Source organism: Platalea leucorodia (assembly GCF_965183815.1).
Source record: "Platalea leucorodia genome assembly, chromosome: 3".
Taxonomy (NCBI): Eukaryota; Metazoa; Chordata; class Aves; order Pelecaniformes; family Threskiornithidae; genus Platalea; species Platalea leucorodia.
The window spans coordinates 48,316,124-48,335,902 of NC_138825.1; the positions used below are offsets into that span (position 1 = coordinate 48,316,124).

Consider the following 19,779-nt stretch of genomic DNA (forward strand, 5'->3'; position numbering starts at 1 on the left):
GGCCGTTGGCTGTGCTGCCGGAGGGCACCCGCTGCGGAGGACAGGCCTTCCCCGGCCCGGCGGATGGCTGCGCCCGCGCCCGCCCCGGCGCGGGGGCTGCGGCGAGTTCGGGGGGCGCGTTGTGAATGGCCACAAGCCGGGGGACCTTGCGCTGCGTGAGCAGGCGCCTCTCCTCGGCCTGGGCGTGCTGGGAGGGCGGCGGCTGCGGGCGTTGCCCGCGGTGTGCGTGCCCCCGGGCGGTTAGGGGTGGCGGGGCTCATGCCCTGGCCTCAGGGCGCGCCGCGGGGTCCCCACGGGGAGGCCATCGGCCCCTGGCGGATCCTGCGCAGGCCGGGGTCTGCTGGGGGGCGGGCGAGAGCTCTGCTGGGGGCGGGCCAGGCCGGCGCTGGTTCCCGCGTCCCGCCGGGCAGCGGCCGCCCGGGCCTGCGGGAGCCGCCTGGAGCGTGGCCGGGGAAGGGGGAAGCTTTGCTGTGTCGGCGGAGGGGATGCGCCTGGGGGGCGTGTGGGGAGCGCGGCTTCAGAGCACCAGGCGCTTGTAAGTCCAGTACAGTAAGATTTGCTTAGTTGTTAATTCTGAGTGAAGGATGACACATTTGAGGAGGATGGTGAGGCGTTGAGTACTGAATATGTAGATTTTTCAACAGCATGCGAAGCGTTTTTCACAATGAAATCCTACAGATAGAGAAATCTAATTTTTTCTGCACTGAAAGTGGGTGTAATACACTTACTGGAGGATAGGTTGCCCTTCAACAATTAGTGGCAGTTTATGTGGCTGTCAGCATAAACTTCACCTAAGAACACAGAACAGAAAAATACAGTGTGAAGAGAAAAAAAAATATTGCTTTTGAATACCCACTGATTTCAACACAGTCACCTTAACTTGACTGAGCTCTTTAAAATTGTAAGCAAGACTGAAGGATTGAAACTGAAAAAAAATCTGCATGGAGTGTTATTGTGTACGGAGAGATTCAAGAGAATCTGTGTATCTACCTCAAGGGCCCTGTATTAACAGAATGAGCTGATGTTCTGTTTCCAAACCATAGCTCTCTAATTTCATAAAACCTATGTAACTTCTTCTGTTCATTCCTACCTCAAACACACAGGGTGCATAAACCCACCAAATGTGGATTCTGTTAAATTTGAGCTTTATTAAAATCAATTTCAATCTTATAAACAGGCTTATCGACTGCTTAAAACACATTAAAATCTTAAAGCTGATAAATCTCATTATTTAAAATTATTCTTACAATGATTGAATATTGAGACCAATAGAAATATACTATTGGACACAAAAGCATGACATGATAAAGAACTGGCGTGTCCCTAAAATGCCCTAAAATTTTAAGTGCCTTTTCCCCCCCCCCCCCCCCCCGTGTGGCTGTCGGTTCCATTTTAAACGGGCGGATACCCAAGCTGTGGCCGCATGCGGGAGCCAAGGTCTTTTAGCATTGTGTTGCGTAGGAACAGGACGTGGCCCGGAGGGGTGTTTCATGGGGGTGTGGTGCGGTATAACTTTCTCACTGCACGCTTACGTCTTGCCAGTGTTCCCATGCAACTGCCACCTTGTCCCAACAGGGCAGGAACCGGCTTCTTGTCGTATTACTGGAGGAGTGGCATCTCAGCCGCTGAGGAGCAGCAACGCCCACTGGGAGGGCAAAAGGCAGTGGTGGTCCACGCCTGTCTGAATGGGTCTCCATCAGATGGACTTGACTGGCTCAGGGTCCAGCTGCAGGAAAGGAGTTGGTGTTCTGACTCCTGTTGGATCAGTCAAGAAATCAGTCCAAGGTCTCTGATACTTCCTTGGATTTCTACTAGTTCCCTAGTTGTTATGGACAGTAGGTTGTTGAAAGTATTGTAGCTACTCGCATTGAAAGATGAAAATAAGCTACAGTGAAATTAATTGGGAAAAAGCGTACTAAACTGCCTAGAAACAGCTACAAAGACACAACGTGTTTCAGAACAAGTTCTTTACTCCTAGGCGTTGCCTGTCTGAACAACACCTTTTTGCTGTATCAGCATTTATCTTTACTGACTAAACTGTCATAACACATCCATGACTGTATCACTCATGAAAATTGTCATCAGCATATTACAATAAATTTTTTCGCTAATATTCTCAGCCATGAGTCACAGTTCAGAAAAGAAACACTGTCATGTGCAGTGCATTGTGTTACCTCTGTGCAGCTGGTGCTCAATACAGTGGCTTTATCCAAATTCACAAGGACACGTGAAAGAGAATTTGGACTGGTACTTTCTCCAGCAAAGCTAACGCAAGGAGAGTGTGTTGTCGTCTACAATATATGTTAGATACTCATATAGGGCGAAAATGCTGGTAGTGTTAATCACAGACAGGCACGAGAAAGACATGCCTGTAGAAAGTATCTGTTTGAAAAGCAGTTGAGATGGGTATCGAGTCCACAGATTGATGTCCATTGAAATGGCTTAAATTGGCGCAGATCAAAAACTTGATCATAGAATCATAGCTTGGGTTGAAAGGGACCTCCAGACTCCTCCGGTCTGGCTTCCTGTTCAAAACAGGTCTAAATCAGGTTGCTCAGGGCCATGTCCAGTTGACTCTTGGACAACTCCAGGGATAGAGATCCACAACCTCTCCTCAGAAACTTGTTCTAATATTCAACCACCCTCATGGTGTTTTAAAAAAAAAATAAAAAATTAAAATCTTGACATCTAACTGGATTTTCCCAGGTTCCAGCTTGTTCTAGCGCCTCCGAGAAGAGTCTAGCTCCGTCTTCCCTGTATCCTCCAGTTAGGTAGTTGTAGGCAAAAGTGAGGTCTCAGCTGTCTCTTCTCCAGGCTGAAGAGGCCCAGTGCTCTCGGCCTCTCCCCATACATCACCTTCTCCAGCCCCCCGATCATCTTGGTTGCCCTCTGCGGGACTCGCTCCAGTATGTCAATATCCTTCTTGCACCAACAACCCCGAAAGTGGACACGGTACTGCAGATGTGGTCTTACAAGTGCCAGATAGGGGGGAAGGATCACTACCGGGACCTGCTGGCTACGATTACTAACACAGCCCCAGATGCAGCTGGCTGCCTCTGCTGCAAAGGTGCGGTGGTGGCTCATATTCAGCTTGTCCAGCAGGATCTCCAGATCCTTTTCTATGGAGCTGCTTCCCAGACAGCCATCCTCCAGCCTGTCCTCTTGCATGGGGTCACTCTGTGCCAGACGAGGGACTCTGCACTTACTCTTGTTGGACTCCATGAGATTCTCATCAGCTTGTTTCTCCTGCCTGACGAATCCCTCTGACTGCCAGCCCTGCCCGCCACCGTGGTCACTGCTCCCCCCGATTTGGCATCATCCACAAACTTGGTGAGAGCAAGAAGGTCGCTCCTCTGTTCAGCGGTGCTGCTCCACATACTGTCATGGGCTGGTCTGCTGTCCCTGCTGCATCATGGAACCACAGAATGGTTTGGGTTGGAAAGGACCTTTAACGATCATGTAGTCCAGCCTGCCTGCCAGGGGCAGGGACACCTTCTGCTAGACCAGGTTGCTCAAAGCCCCATCCGACCTGGCCTTGAACACCTCCAGGGAAGGGGCATCCACAACTTCTCTGGGCAACCTGTTCCAGTGCCTCACCACCCTCATTGTAAAAAATTTCCTCCCTATGTCCAACCTAAATCAACCCTCTTTCAGTTTAACACCATTGCCCCTTGTTCTGTCACTACAGGCCTTGGTAAAGAGTCTCTCTCCATCTTTCTTTAGGGGATAGTCTTTGGGGATAGTCTTTTTAGCAAGGCCTGCTGCGACAGGACAAGGGGTAATGGTTTTAAACTTAAGGAGGGTAGATTTAGACTGAGCACAAGGAAGAAAATTTTTCATGATGAGGGTGGTGAAACACTGGAACGGGTTGCCCAGAGAGGTGATAGATGCCCCATCCTTGGAAACATTCAAGGACAGGCTGGATGGGGCTCTGAGCAACCTGATCTGGTTGAAGATGTCTATGATCTTTCTTATAAGCTCCCTTTATATATTCAGAGGCCGCAATAAGGTCTCCCCAGAGCCTTCTCTTCTCCCGGTGGAGCAACCCCAACTCTCTCAGCCTGTCCTCATAGGAGAGGTGTTGGTGGCCCTCCTCCCGACCCAGGCCAACAGGTCCGTGTCTGTCTCGTGCTGGTGTCCCCAGAGCTGGGCGCAGTGCTCCAGGCGGGGTCCCACGGGAGCGGAGCCGCGGGGGAGAATGGCCGCCCCCGCCCTGCTGGCCGCGCTGCTTTCGGTGCAGCCCGGGGGACGGCTGCGGAGAGCGAAGGCTCCTTGGCGACGCCGCCCCGTTTTGGAGAAAGAGAAAACGGCCGCAAGCGGCTGCTGCCGATCGCTGGGGCCGGCGCTGCGCTGGGCGCCGGCAGAGGGCGCGGCGGAGCCGTTAGGCTCGCGCTCAGCCGTTGCCCAGGGCGGGAAGGCGGCCGGGCCGCGCGGGGCCCTGAGGGAGGCGGCCGCCCCGGGCCCGCCGCGCCCCGCGGGCGAGGGAGGGTTGTCCCGCTCGGCGGCCCGTCGGCGGCGCCGCTGCCCTGGTTACGGGCCGGCCGTTGGGCGGCGGGGCCGGGGCCGGGCCGTGGGGCCGTGGGACCCCCGTGCCGCCAGGCGGTGAGGACGCAGCCGGTGAGGCGGGGGCGGCCCCCCGTGGTGCTCCGCCGCGGGGCCCGTTTCAGCCGCAGGATGGAAAATGACGGGGACCGTTGTTCTGGAGGAAGCTGCAGTCCTGAGGTTGTCCGCGAAAAACGCTTGTTTAAATCCAAACTGTCAGAGTCCCTTGTTCAGCTGGCGTGTAGTCACCATCACTGTGCTTTCCCTTTGAATCGAAATGAGTTATGCATCTGGAATACGGCGACTGCTCAGGTAAAAGCAGAATATATCCCTTCATAGGCTGCTATTGCAGAAGACTTAAAAGGAAGATATAAACAAAATATTTGAGGGTAGTGTAGGAGTGTCAGGTTTCACTTCAATGCTGGGAAGATACTAGCATTTAGTATGAGTTTTGTTATTGTGATGAGAATGATATAAACCGTTGTGGTGGGCTGACCCTGGCTGGCAGCTAAACCACCACCCAGTCTCCTGCTTGTTCCTTCCCAGCGGGATGGGAGAGAGAATAGGATGGGCAGAAGTGAGAAGAAGTCAGGTTGAGGTAAAGATAGTTTCACGAGTGAAGAAAAGAGGAAAAAAGAAGTGATACAAAGGCAATCACTCACCATCTCCTACAAGCAGACCAATCCCCATACAGGCTTTAAGCAACGGCCACCTTAGAAGACAACCCCCCAGCCCCCCAACACCTTCTTCAGCCAATACCCTAGTTTTATTGCTGAGCCCAACATCATATGGTAGGGAATATTCCTTTGGCAGTTTGGGTCAGCTGTTCCTGCTGTGTCCCTTCCCAGCCTCTTGTGCACCCCCAGCCTGTTTGCTGGGGGTGGGGGGGCCGGGACAGAGTGGGAAAAAGAGAAAGCCTTGGTGCTGTGCAAGCAGTGTTTGGCAACAGCCAAAACATTGGCATGTTATCAACAGTTTTCATCAGGAAGTCCAAAGCGCTCCACCATGCAAGCTGCTATGAAGAAAGTTAACTCCATCCCAGCCAAACCCAGTACAGCTACACTGCAGCTGATTAAGTGATTTTAATAAAGAAAATTTAGTTATTGTTTTGTTAATTATATGTACATTATCCATTTGTAATTTTGTATTGTTCATAATCTTAGTTTGCAGTGACTCCTTTAACTCTTCTTTATGTACATTTGTCAGCCATTCCGTTTGTCAGGACATCATTACTCAATTTCCGCGCTGTCATTTGGAAGTAAAACCAATCCACTTCTAGTCTGCTCTGCTTCTCGCGAATGTGTGATAGTGTGGAATCTCGATGAATGCACACGGAAAGTGCAAGAAGGTAGAGTATTATTTATATAATATATACATTTTTTTATATATATATATATATATATATATATATATAAAAGAAGTGATGCAAGGGCACTCACGACCTCCTACAAGCAGACCAATGCCCAGGCAGTCTCTGAGCAACGACCACCTTAGAAGACAACCGCCCCACACCTCCTTTTCTTCCACTACCACTTGCATAGAAAGATTGTTATTTCTGAGTAGCATTCATTAGCCACTCAGATCCCGCAGCCCTCACAGTGATAAATAGTGCTTTATTTCTCTACTGCTCTCCTTCGACAACGCCAAGCTGAACCAGGCCCGCAGTCCAGCCGGTCTGGCCATCATCGTACCTGCGCAGGAGACCCGCCCTTAACGACGGCCGCGCTCCCGAGCGCCCACCGGACCGGACGCCCCCGGCGGCTGCCGGGCCCCGCGGCGGAGGCTGCGCTGGGCCGGGGCTGCCGGGGGCGAGCGTGAGGGCGGGCGGGCGGCCCCGGGAGCTGGCCAAGGTCCTGTGCGGGAGTAGGCGAGGGCTGGCAAACCCAGGGGAAACGCGGGGAAGCACTGCAAAGGCAGTTAAGTTCTGCCGCTGTGGGATAAAAGCGACAGCAAAATTTCCAATCGTAACAGCACTGCATAACTAAGCATGCAATGCCAAAATAGCTAAATGCTACCTTTTCTGGAATATCTGCAGGACTGGGGTTTTACATCCTGCTTCGTCTGGTCCTGCCTCTCCTTCTGCCTCTGTCTGAAACTGTTGTCGGGGGCGGGGGGGGGGGGGGGGGAGCAATGCCAGTATCTGATCTGGGAGGAGACTGCATGAGTGAAAGAGAGTTATGATGACTGATGACCTAACACACAGAAAGCAGGAGTTCTAGTATCCCGGCCACCATCTTGGTTTGGAGCCTCAACCAATGGAGTTAGATTCTAGGGAGCAGTGCTAACTCCTCTTCAAGCTTAAATCGACTGGAAAGTAGAAGAATAATGAAAGAGAAAGACAGGGAGAAAGACTCCCAGAGTCACGACTCACTGGAGTTCCAATGACACTCTGTCCAAAATACATTGTTATGGCATGAAAACTGAGAGGTATTACAGTCCCCCTTTGATGTCAATATTGAGAGTCACATGGCATTGTCCAACACTATTAGAAGTTTCCTCCTCAGTATCTGTAGCTAGAGATTTGCCTATGATTTAATGTGTGGGAGTTGCCTCTTGTACTCTACTCCACGCTGATTTTGCAAATCTACCTATTATGAAAATTAATGTTGTAAAGAAAAGTGCACATTTTAAGTGCTTTTATAATAAATGCCATTATTGCATTTTAATCCATGTAAGAGTAACACAGTGAATCAAAGTCCCATAAAATGGGACTATAAATTTGGAGGAAACAAAAATGGAAGTTAGAAATAGACAGTTAGCAGCAGACAGATAAAGAGTATGTGTAGTTTTAATACAAAGACATCTGAGAGCCAGATTCTCTGCTGCTGGATTTTCTTCTTTCTCTTTTTCTCTCTATCCACAGGCAGATGCTGTATAGTCTTTCTCTCCCCAGTCTGTGCTCTGCACAGTCTTGGCATGTTTTCTCTGACCATGTTCTTATCAACTATATCAAAGTGGTTAAGGAGTTCTTTGTGTGAGCCATCTCTCCATCCTGGTAGATCTTGACAAGTTAATCAATTGTGGAAACACGCCACAACATCTAGGATAAAACCTAGAAAAGGACACCTATAGTTGTTGTGCCTGTATCCTAGTTAATTTATTGCCTATGAAATCCTTAAATTTAATGAGATGTCCAAAATCTCCTCACGTAGTTAAAGACAGCATCGTAAAATAGGGATCTGCAGAAACCGGCCTGCTTGAACACTGAGATGACCAGAAAGAAGTCATGAAGAGAGGGATGAAACATGAGCCTGTTCGCAAAGCTAGTCTGTGATATTCAGTGGTGTACTTCCTGTTTCAGCCCTTTGCCACAGAAGAATTAAAACCAAGAGAAGGAAAGTCCCCCTTGCCTGATGGCTGAGTGCCTGGGATATTCTCCTGGAAAAAGCATTTTTCAGACCCCTGTTTTGCTGGGCTTCAGTTGGGATTTCTTGCCTCCAGAATGAATGTGTCACTACTGGGTTCCTTGGGCACATCACCCTACTCCAAAAATCCTGTCCCTGGCAGTCTTCGATGGAAATATGATTTGATGGGCACACTTATTATCAGTATCTCAAAGAGTACTGGATCATGTATAGGCAACACGGCAGACGGAGGAATCCTGCTGGTACATAGTTCTGTGCTTTGCTTTCCGATAGCCCGGTATAATTAAACTGTGGGTTGTTCTGTACATCTTCCTGACAGAAACTGGGGTAGCTCTGTGGTTAGATAACTGCTATGAAAAGTTTCTAAGAATCTCACTGCACCAGAGTTTTGTATTTCATTGAATCTCAATAACAATAAAATTGCTGCAGGGTTAACACCTCGAGGAATTGTTATAGGAACTCTTTTGGGAATGGTGCTTCATGTAAGATTTAATCCGGATGATCAACAAGTGGCAGTATGTGCTGGAAATCAGATCTACATGTTAAGTGCAAAGGTGAGATACCATTCTTTGTTGCCATGGTGCTGGTATTGCTCTAACTTATTCACTTTCAAATAAAATAATGATAGAGAAATGTCAGAATAATTAAGTAAAAGCATTATTTTTTTTATCATATAGATGGAAATAAGTATGAACTAATGCTTCATAATGCATCATATACCAAATAGAAGACTAGATTTAAAAAGTTGAAGTGAAACAACATCTCAATAACTTAGAAGAAGATGACATTCTGAGGATATCTGAAAAATTACTCCTGTATCATTCATTCTGAAGAAGCAAATGTAATGTGGCGTTGCCAGCAGGATGATACACAGGGCTGCAGTTTCAATAAGAAAAATCTTATTGAATTAATATTTTAAATTCAAATCTGACAATTTTTAGCAACAGTTATTAATTATTAAAACATTTAACTAATTGTCATTTTTAGTTTGCAATCTAATCTGTTTTTATTTTGACTTGACTAATCACAGAACGAAGCTATACTAGCTGAATTGGATGGCCACCTGGCTCCAGTGACTGCTGCTGAGTTTTGCACATGGGAGAAAAGTATGCTTATATCTGTGTCAGAAGACAGAACCTTTAAGGCAAGGAAATTGTAGAGCTGCACTTTTAAAAAATATAATTTAGTGAATATGTGAAGTAGTCTTTTTTTCCCTTCAAATATTTTCTGAAGATTAAGCAAAAAACATCTTCAACTTTATAGAGATCATGACATTGTTCTTCGAGTTGCTTAGGAAATTATTGTAAAAATTAATTACTCTTTTTTAAAAGAACAATGCAGGTTTTGTATATTCAAGACTTTCTACAGTGAAGTGTTAACTGGTTATTATTATAATCTGGCAAATGGAAATATTTTTATCAGTTTGGCTGTAACAACTGAAGTGTTTTGGTGTGCTGAACTGAATGAAAGCATTTCACTTTGAGACTGCTGATATTGATTGGAATTTTCCCTTTTAGGAATATTGTTTTGGGTTATTGCATGCAATGGCTGGGTTATTGCATACTGGGAGGATTTTTTCCCAGACAGCATTTTATGTGATGACACTATGGATTGCTGCTGCTGTACATGATGACAATTGAAGACAACTTAGACAGTAAGGGGAAACAAGGAGCCTAAGTGAAACCAGGTGTATCTTCCAGGAGATACTGGCTTGGGTACCTTGATTAGATACAGTTTAGTCTACTACTGATTGTCCTCTATATGATTTTAAACATAGCCCAACATTTGGTTCTACAAGCTAAAGTAAAATTAAGGTTTGCTATATAAAAGGTTGATTGTTTTGTTTTGTTTTGTTTTGTTATTTTAAATTTAATTTTTATGTAACTCTGTTCTGGAGAATATGTGATTTTGGTTTTTGTCCTGGTCTTGGACAAAAAAAGAAGGCAAAGATTGAATTGGAATTTTAGAAAATACTAATAATTCTGACTTTCTGATTGATTGTTTCTTATTTATTTTATGTTGATCTAAGAAATTAAATCAAGGTAAAAATGACTGAATGAAAAGATCTATATGCTTCTTCATGTTAATTGAATGAAGACTTGATAAATTATACAAAATCCTCATAAATAAGTTTTGCTTTTTTTTTTTTTTAACCTCGATAAATGTTGGGACTAAAATGACAATCAGATGAAAATATTTTGCAAGTCTCTAAAAAAATTTAGTAAGAAAGTCTTAAAGTTTTATTTTCTCTGCCTGATTCTGCAGATCAGGGGTAATTCCCTGAGGGCAGCCATGATGGAGTCTATGATAGTTGGCTCCTGTGACTGCAGGACTTGCCATGTCCAAAACCTTATGCTCCCCTAGCCCTTTTACTTGGCTAAAGAAATGGTGAAACAGGTGAGAATCTCTTCAGATAAATTTATGAAAAAAGATCTTAGGAAACAGCTTTTCATAAGAATGATGTTTACATTCAGAGAAAAATGAAACATGAACAAAGACAAAAGCTTGGGAGCTAAACGAAGGCTCACAGCCGTGTTTAGAAAGCAGGGACTGTGACTGTAATTTTTTCAATCATCTCAGCTATGATAGTGTAGATAAATGTAATGGAAGTATTTGTGGAGAGGAAGGCTTATAGAAATAACAGTTTGGTTTTATTTAGCTTTCTTAATCAACTATTAAGCATAGAATACATCACGTAGAAACAGTCATGTTAATAATGAAAGTTGATTTATATGTGGGTCTATAGATCATAATAAGTATTGTTATTATTACTATTAATAATGACCTCTTATGCCAGAGCCCAATATGAAAATTGTGAAATTATGCAAGATCCCTGTGTGAAATCTAGAACCAGTTCAAGTATGTCTTTTAATTAATTTAGCTTAAGTCATTAAGAGATCAACCTAAGCAAAGACGACAATAAGTACTTCTGAGTACTTTATGTATCCATACCAGGTGAGTTTCACCTTCTTCACTAGGGACACTTATCAATTATACAAAACCCTACATAGTTAGAAAAAAATGCTGAAAAAAAATCCTTACCATATTGCATCACTTTCAATGGTTGCATTTCTCTGTTTTTACCACATGATGGCCGTTGAAATTTGTGTTTTCCTTCAAGATCTAAGTAGGTGCTTATCTTACTTTTCTTTTTCCTAAAGGTGTGGGACTATTCTACTGGCCAGTTAATATATCAGTCAGGAGTATTAACGGGTATGTTTTCTTTTTTATATATATTTTTTCAGAGCAAAAAAATCCTCTCTCTAAACAATAACATAAAATTAATATAGAAGTATTTAGTTGATTTAGTGAAAATAGTTCTAGTAGACTAGGTAGTAGTAAACATATCCTTTAAAGCCATTAGTAAATATATTTTCCTTTAAAGTGTACTTCTGGGTAGATAGTTGTAGTGTGCTTTCTTAAACAGCTCTTTTTGTACACGGTGTGTATGTAACTTGCCATTTACTGAGATACGCAAATGAAGCTCTCTTGTAGCTACAGTTCCACTGTCTGAGTACTATGTGCTTGTTTTTCTTCAAGTTTTGTATATGACATGGAAGGAAATACTTTAAGTATACCATATGCAGATTTATTAGCAGTGTGCGTAGCTGTTGACATATATTGATTTTAAAGGTGAAAGCTACTTCTGTGGAAAGATGAGAGCAAAAGGAGAGAAGAGGAGGAGGGCAAGAGTTGTCTCCAGTGCAGCAGGGACCCCTCTTCCGATAGCACTTTTCCTACGGGACCCATATAGTTTTCAACAGGGCCTGCTCAAACTCCTTGTTGGTTGCTCCTGCTTGTGGCGCCGTTAGTGGTGATTGGAGCACACTTTGGGGGCACGAGCTGCATGGAGATTGGTTGTTAAGATTTGTGCATACATGTTATTGGATGACTTCACGTGAACTAAAAGCTAAAACCACACGGTAGGAAAGGAGAGGAAGAAGGGGTGATTCCCCCCTGGTTGCCTGTGGCAATTGCTTCCCTTGAAAACCTGCCTTAACTGCAATATCAGGGTTTGCAGGTGCAAGGCCATGCGAATAACAGCATGGGAACAAGGGAAAACTACTGCCACAGGGGCTCTGAAAACCATGCCACAGCAGTGTGGGTGACAGGCTGCAGAAAGCCACTGCTTGGGTGAAAGGCAGGCCATAGACCTGCAAATGGAAAGCCCTTAGTAACACAAATGCTAAGCCACACAAAGCATTGTGCAACCCTAAGAATTGCTCTAAGGTTTTTTTCCCCCTTCTTTATGAATAGGAGGATTCAATTTTGAATCGTGTATTTTAATTAAATACCTGATTTGTGTCTACTCTGGAAATAATTTTATCTTTTTTGAAGCAGCATTTCCTTTGCTAAGTCTGCTCATTGATGAAGAAAATAAACAGATTATCACTGGATGTGCTGAGGGACAGGTAAGAATTACCCATTAAACTTAGTCTCTATGTCAAAATAATCAACTGTTGGTAATGTATCTGTCTACAAAAAAGCTTCACAATCTGCATACATGTTTTGAACTGTTGCAGCAGTTATGTTAGTAAGCATAATTCAATGCTTTGAGCATAAACCATGTATGGTATATAAGACATCTATTACAAAATGGAAACTTTTTCCTGAAAATCATAAAAGTTTTTAAGAGCACAATCAGTGATTATGTAAGAGGAGAACACTGAGAGGCTATAAATATATCTGATTTAAAAGAAAAAAGGTGAAAAATAGGATTCTCCTATTTTGGCCAAGGAATGAAACACATGACAATAAATGGAAGAGACTATGATTTCAGCATGTTGGAATTCTAATCAAAATGTGATAAGTGTGAATATGCATTTCACCTCCTCTTTAATTTAATGTTAAGAATATATTTACATGAGATTTTCCAGCTGTTTTCCTTCAGTGTTACTGTTCGATGAATTGTGAAGAAAATTAAAGATTTAACTGTAGTGGTGCCTAAAAAGAGAAAGGTATAAATGAAATTCATGTACATGACTCAGTGAGCAATTACATGCAGGTTACCTTTGATTTTTAATTGTGGGAAATAGTCTATGAGGAGTTTTTTTCAAAGACATAAATATATGGGAATTAATTAGATGTGCAGTTCAAATTGATAATGGCTGCTTTTGCTAATATTGAGTATATCCTTTGATAATCTTAGAAATGCATATAATTGAATTTCTAGTCCATGGCGAGATTCCAGATACAAAAATTCATTAGTTACATCAACAGCTTTAAATACTGGACCTTTAGTTTGTAGTCATGTAAGCTTTATGTTTAGTGTCAAAAGGTTATTGCAATTGCTTTTTTTTTTTTTTTTTTCTTGCAGCTTTGGATCTTCAGTTTAATCAGTGATCATAATTACCGTTGTGTGGCACATATCAACTTAAAGAAAAAGCAGGAGAAATTCTATAATAAAGTGTGGAAATCTGGACAAGAAATAGGTAGCACAGTGCTTCTAGAATGCTGTTTATGTTATATTCTGGTTGTTATTGGCTACTGAGTATGTGCTTTCTATTCCATGAGAATTTCTTATAAGTGATAGAGTTATAAGTCTCAGACTGTGGCATGGAATTCTTACTGAAGGTGATATGAAGTTGGGTATTGGCATATCTGGAAAGAATTATTTGACATATCTGGACAGAATTATGCATGTATGTCTGTAATAAACTCTTGGCCAATGTATCTGCTTATAAAACATTGCATGACGTGAACTATTAAGTATTTGTTTTTTATTGAATTCATTGCCCAAGGCTTCAGTGAGAACAGAAACAGTGCCTAAAAATTCATCCATTGTCTAAGTGGAGTACTTTTTCTCAGTTACGTTTGAAGCTTCTAGGAATCTCTTTTTTTTTTTCCTTTTTTTTTCTTTTTCTTTTTCTTTTTTTTTTTTTTATTATCCATACCAGTGCCTCCATGATATGATATTTCTCTGGCTGTGGTATTTCTAGTGATATAACACAGAGTACTAATAAGTCTTTAAAGACTGCACTGATAACCTCAGCAAGGTGATTCCATGTTCCTAAATGAGGCATTCAGAGTACCTGCACACTAGCTGAAGTGAGTTGATGTCCTCCTAAAGGCAAGCAAGAGGGAGCTTTCTTTAGGGAAAGAGATCTGTTTTCCCTTGCTTGCTCTTTTTCTGTCTTCAGTGACTGTTGTATTCTTAGCTGCCCAGTGGTCCAGCTTCAGTAATCCTAAGGTCCTAACCTAATGAGAAAGACTGCTACATTTCCTGTTATTTAAAATATATGGATGTCACTTTGATCTTTAGATGTTTGAAAGAGAGTGATGCAGTGTCTGTGCCTAATGCTAAATTCGGTCCTAGTAGTTCCTAGGTGTGAACTGCGCATGCGTAATGGATTGGAAACTCCTTGGGAAGATGAAACTGAAGTGGCTTTCCATTTTGGTTTTGGATTATGTTGTAACTTTAGTGTCAAGGGAATTTTCAGGCTAAGTGGAAAGGTACCCAGCATATTTAAGGGTTGTTGGAATATGGCTTTCAGAGTCACTTTTTGAGATGAATGCACCTAAATTCTGCCAAATCCTTTTCAGTTCTTAGAGTAGGCTCTTTGGATTTTATCTCTAGGTATTTGAAAGAAGACGGTACTAAAAATAGCATAATAATGAGGAAAGGTATTTCAAGAGGGCTGGCTCTTATGATATATCCATCTTTTGAAAGAGAAACTTCTTGAATGTGGTCTTAGTTCATGCTACAGTACTACTTTTAATTCTGACTTAAATCCTGTCTGTTTCTCTTAGCTGGTATTGTTGATCGTCTGTCTTAGGTGAAGGGCAAAATACTTCCAAGATTTGCAAAACAAACAACATGAGACCAGAAGGATCAGTGGAAACATCATTGCCTGTCCTCTTAATTGAACACTGTGACTTTTTAGTATGTTTCCATAATGAAGAAAACATGTAAGTCCTTTAAAATACCACCATGTGTTTGGCTGGAATCTATTCGTAGGAGTTCCTATTGGTTCTTGGATTATTTTCACTGGAACTTACTATTTTCTTAAAAATGCAACAGGAAAATCAGAGAAAGTATTCAGTGATCTGCAAGTTTTGGTGGACTACTCTTAGGCAGCATACACAAACTGACACAAAGTTAAAACTGATTTCTAGTCTGAAAAATAATTTTATAAAAATGGCATTGGGAATATCCATTTTAGCATTTATTGATACCAGTTGATCAGGGAAGATCAGTTAAAAAAAATTAAGAAGCCAGTTACAATTAAAAAGCCAAATTTATTTTTAGTTTGCTTTCCTAAGGAAATAAGTCTGATGAAGTCACTCTGTGCCTGTGTCAGCTTGCCTTCCAAATTTAAATAAATTTTGAACTACATAACCAGTTCTAGCCCAGCTTCTGTCAGAGAGACAGACATTTCAAAGCATGATGTTTTTACTCCTTCCCATGGAATTGGTCGGCCAGGCAGAGGAGAGATACCTAAATTAATCCTTATATTGCAATTCCTTCCTGAAGAGAAGTTTAACCATATTATCAGGCATCTGGGAACCTGTTCAGGATACTGCCGCAAGAACCGTCTTATAGAACAACTTGGGTTTGTTGTTATTTATAATTGTCATTTGGATAAATTTCTCAGCCACATCATGTTTTAGGAAACACTTGTTCCACCCTTTGCCCTATGGTGGGTTGTACGGGTATAACTGATTAATCCTCTGGTTAGGTATATAAACAATTTTTTATAAACAGAGAAGAAAAATATCCAGCAGTCTTGGATCATTTTGTTTGTCTTTATGTCAAATTGAAGTAATTATTAACAAACAGTTATTTTCATGGTGCCTACATTTTCAGAAGGACTACCATTGAGAGGAAGGAAGTGGTGATTTTTAAGATGTACATCTCAGACATACTTTAATGGAATGACAGAATGCTAAGGCCAGAAGATCATAGAATCATAGAATCATAGAATCATTAAGGTTGGAAAAGACCTCTGAGATCATTGAGTCCAACTGTTAATCTGACTGCCATGTCCACCTCTAAACCATGTCCCTAAGCACCACATCCACACATTTTTTTAACACTTCCAGGGACGGATATTGCACGACTTCCCTGGGCAGTCTGTTCCAATGCCTAAGCACTCTCTCCATGAAGAAATTTTTCCTAATATCCAATCTAAATCTCCCCTGGCACAACTTGAGGCCATTTCTTCTCGTCCTGTTGCTTGCTACCTGAGAGAAGAGACCAACCCCCACCTGGCTACAACCTCCTTTCAGGTAGTTGTAGAGAGCAATAAGGTCTCCCCTCAGCCTCCTCTTCTCCAGGCTAAACAACCCCAGCTCCCTCAGCCACTCCTCATAAGACTTGTGCTCTAGACCCTTCGCCAACTTCGTTGCCCTTCTCTGGACACGCTCCAGCACCTCGATGTCCTTCTTGTAGTGAGGGGCCCAAAACTGAACACAGAACTCGAGGTGTGGCCTAACCAGTGCCGAGTACAGGGGCACTGTCACCTCCCTGGTCCTGCTGGCCACACTATTCCTGATACAAGCCAGGATGCCATTGGCCTTCTTGGCCACCTGGACACACTGCTGGCTCATGTTCAGGCAGCAGTTGACCAACACCCCCAGGTCCTTTTCCGCAGGGCAGCTCTCCAGCCACTCTTCCCCAAGCCTGTAGCATTGCATGGGGCTGTTGTGAGCCAAGTGCAGGACCCAGCAGTTAGCGTTGTTGAACCTCATACAGTTGCCCTCAGCCATTGATCCAGCCTGTCCAGATTCCTCTGTAATACCACACTCAAATCATCAGAACTTTGTCTTCATCAAAACTATAGGTTTGGTTTGAACTACAGCACATCTTTAAAGATGGCTACTTTTCCAGTGATAAAGAATCCACCATGTCCCTAGTTAAGTTGTTCCAGCAACTGACTCATTCCATTTTACTTCTGATCTGAATTACCCTCTTTTCATGTAGTTATTGGCTCTTAGTATGTTTTTTATTCTGATAGTCTAGAGCCAGCTACTATCGAGTTCCCTCCTTGCATAGCAAATTATAGCTTATGAACAAGTTATCTCTACACTTCTGGATAAAATAGTTTGCACCTTGTATAAGGCATGTTTTCTGTAACATTTTTAACATTTTCTTTTGAACTTTTACTGAAATTCAATCTCAATTCTTTTTCAATGTTCATTTTGGACATGGTTGCTTGAAATGGATCCACAGTAACAGGTTAATGGAAATAATTTTCTGAATTGAGATAACATCACTTCCCAATACCCACCTGATACTGCCTGGCATTGTACATCTAAGGACTATTTACCCTTTCAGATATCACATCACAGTTGGAGGTTTTGTGCTGCTTATAAACGACCATGAACATTAAATTCTTACTATTAATCCAGTTCCATTATCTTTTGTTTTTAGAGTTTTGTATTTATAAGTATTTTTCTGTTTCATTTTTAAACTACCATGTGCTGGTTTTATCAGGTGGTTCAGATTTGTCTGAACAACTGACCAATCCCTGATTTACCACTTTTCCTGCCTGCAATGAAATGCAACAATGAAATATTTTTCAAAACTGATGTGCAAAAAATTATGGGTCTCATACTTCCCTAAGCTTTTTGAAGTTGAGTAATTTCATCACAGTGGATGGCATTTTATTATTGTAAAGTGGGTGTGAGATCCTGTTTATATCCCTTGATATCATTGTTCATAACAACTTGATAGTGCCACTTCTTTAAAAATAATTCAAAGAATTCAGAAATTAAATCAATCTGTTACTGCTCTACACGAAAGTAGTGCAAACCACAAATAAAACTATACAGAGCACATAAAAGTATCACAAATCAGAACTGAAACTGTCTTTCCCAGTCTGCTTTTAAAGTATTTGATTGTTTCTGTTTTTTTGTTTGTTTGTTTGTTTGTTTGTTTGTTTGTTTTTTAAATTAAAAAAGTATTAAACCACTGTGGTGACTCTTTTTATGCCAAGTTTCAGCTTTGTATTTTTCCATACCCTTACTTCAACTCTTGTGGTCTAACTTTACAAATCAAACTGATAAGTCTACTCACTCTTATTTGGAAAATTTATTAAAATATTGATGGCAATTTTTATTTACTCTGGCATCAAAACATTTTTAGTTTTTGAGAATGGCAACCATTATTTTGATATAGTCATCTTATACTTGATAACATTTTTCTTCTCTGAGGGTGATGACTGAAATTGTAACCAGTTGGTCTGGTCTGAGGTGTTTGCGAAGGCTGGATTTCATTACTTAACTGCAATACTACTGCCACTAAGCACAGACTGAGATAGACATTCTGGGTTTGTCTGTTTTGTTTTCCCCTTAGTTTGTGCTGGTTTTTCTCTTGTACTTTAACTATGTATAAACACACCTTAAAATTTCACTACTTTTTGTGCGTTCATTTTACGGGTGGTAAAAGTAAGAATATATGTAGATTTGCTCTTTATTTCAATTTACTCTTTGTGGATACAGTGCTTTGACAGCATCTCCCAACTGTTACAAACCACAGTAATTTCTGAAGAAGAGTATTTCCTATGGTGTTTTAGACTTGCCATGAGCACTTGCATAAAATCAAGGATTGTGTTCTGCTCTTAGTTTTCAGAACTTCACCAATTTTGATTGAAACTTTTTACTTTGAGCTACAGATTTTAAAAAATGCTGTAAATTTAAAATCTTTTTTTTTGTGTCATTTATTATTATTGTTGTACTGGGATTGGGTAACAAGTATTAAAGAAAACAATTTCTGTGTCTGGTATGGTAGTAAGAAAAGCTTGTTTATTATACTCAGATAATTTTTTATTCTTTTTTTAATAGATCTTCTGCCCTGAATACTAACTATTTTTGGATAGGAAGCTCTACTGGCTTGTTAATAATTAATTTGGCAAACTTTGAATTAGAAGCTTTTTTATCTTACAAAGGTATGATTATAAAATATCTGACTACGCCATAATGTGATTGCTTTCTTTTGTTATCTGATATAACTAGTATAAGAATTAGTTAGTGAAATAATGGACTACAGTAGAAACTAAGTAGGTTTTTTTAAATGTTTTTTCTCATTCATTTCTGTATGTTTTTCCGGCATTGATGACTTGACTCAGGAGATGTGTCAACACTAGATTTCTGTAGTGGCTAGCAATGAATTTTTATCTGATTTTGCAGTTTATGAGTGTTAAATACAAGGAATGTTATTCTGCTCCAATGTGAGGGTAAGCTAGAAGGATATACACTGAAGACAGTGGATTATGGTGATGTCAAATTAGTATGAGGAATTTTTTGTCCACTGTCTTAGTGATAGTTTTTTCTTTTGAAATGCAAATACAATTTTATAGCACTATGTTCTTTTTGGTAAAGATTACAGTGACCTCAGTATTTGCTTTGCCGGATCGTGTGCATTAACAAGGAAGGCAGTTAATGGAAAGGTGGGTATAAAGTAAACATTGATTTAATGAATGTTTACATTTCAAGTTATTTTCAATAAGTATTAATTTTGCATTTTATTTACAGATTAATGTACACATTTGTTTTGCTTGATGTGAATTACACAGTAGTTTCTCTGGAGAGGGTTGATACTTCTTTATGGAATCTACCAGTTGAAACAGCTGGGTGGTTTTAAAGCTCTCACAGTTTGTATACTGTCCAAAGTGATTAATAAGAAAAAGGTGAATTGTTTTTTATAGTGTTCGGTGTGTACCTTGAACGTCAAGAATGACCATTAGGGGAGCAGAGGCAATCTTTTAGGGGAAAAAAGATATAAGTATTGTTACACCTTGTTTCTCAAGGAAATGTTAGGATGAACTGCTTCTGAATCTTTGTAATAAATCTGTGAAAACTATTTGAGTTTTGAGAAAATTTCTGTGGAAAGTCACTAAAAGTGCTTTTAAGGAAACAAAAAAGCATTCTT

General features: G+C 41.5%; 1 protein-coding gene across 1 annotated transcript in view; it reads left to right on the forward strand.

Annotated features, from left to right (window-relative positions):
- Window positions 1-4,674: 4,674 nt before the first annotated feature.
- WDR27 (WD repeat domain 27) overlaps window positions 4,675-19,779 on the forward strand; it is a gene marked incomplete at both ends in the record, with an annotated part of 133,694 nt that continues 118,589 nt past the window's right edge. Inside the window, 10 exons of the mRNA XM_082305594.1 lie at window positions 4,675-4,854; window positions 5,749-5,890; window positions 8,337-8,461; window positions 8,938-9,051; window positions 11,069-11,120; window positions 12,249-12,319; window positions 13,225-13,339; window positions 14,684-14,816; window positions 18,693-18,796; window positions 19,230-19,297. Coding sequence (XP_082161720.1) covers window positions 4,675-4,854; window positions 5,749-5,890; window positions 8,337-8,461; window positions 8,938-9,051; window positions 11,069-11,120; window positions 12,249-12,319; window positions 13,225-13,339; window positions 14,684-14,816; window positions 18,693-18,796; window positions 19,230-19,297 — 1,104 coding nt within the window. The remainder of the gene's footprint in view (window positions 4,855-5,748; window positions 5,891-8,336; window positions 8,462-8,937; window positions 9,052-11,068; window positions 11,121-12,248; window positions 12,320-13,224; window positions 13,340-14,683; window positions 14,817-18,692; window positions 18,797-19,229; window positions 19,298-19,779) is intronic.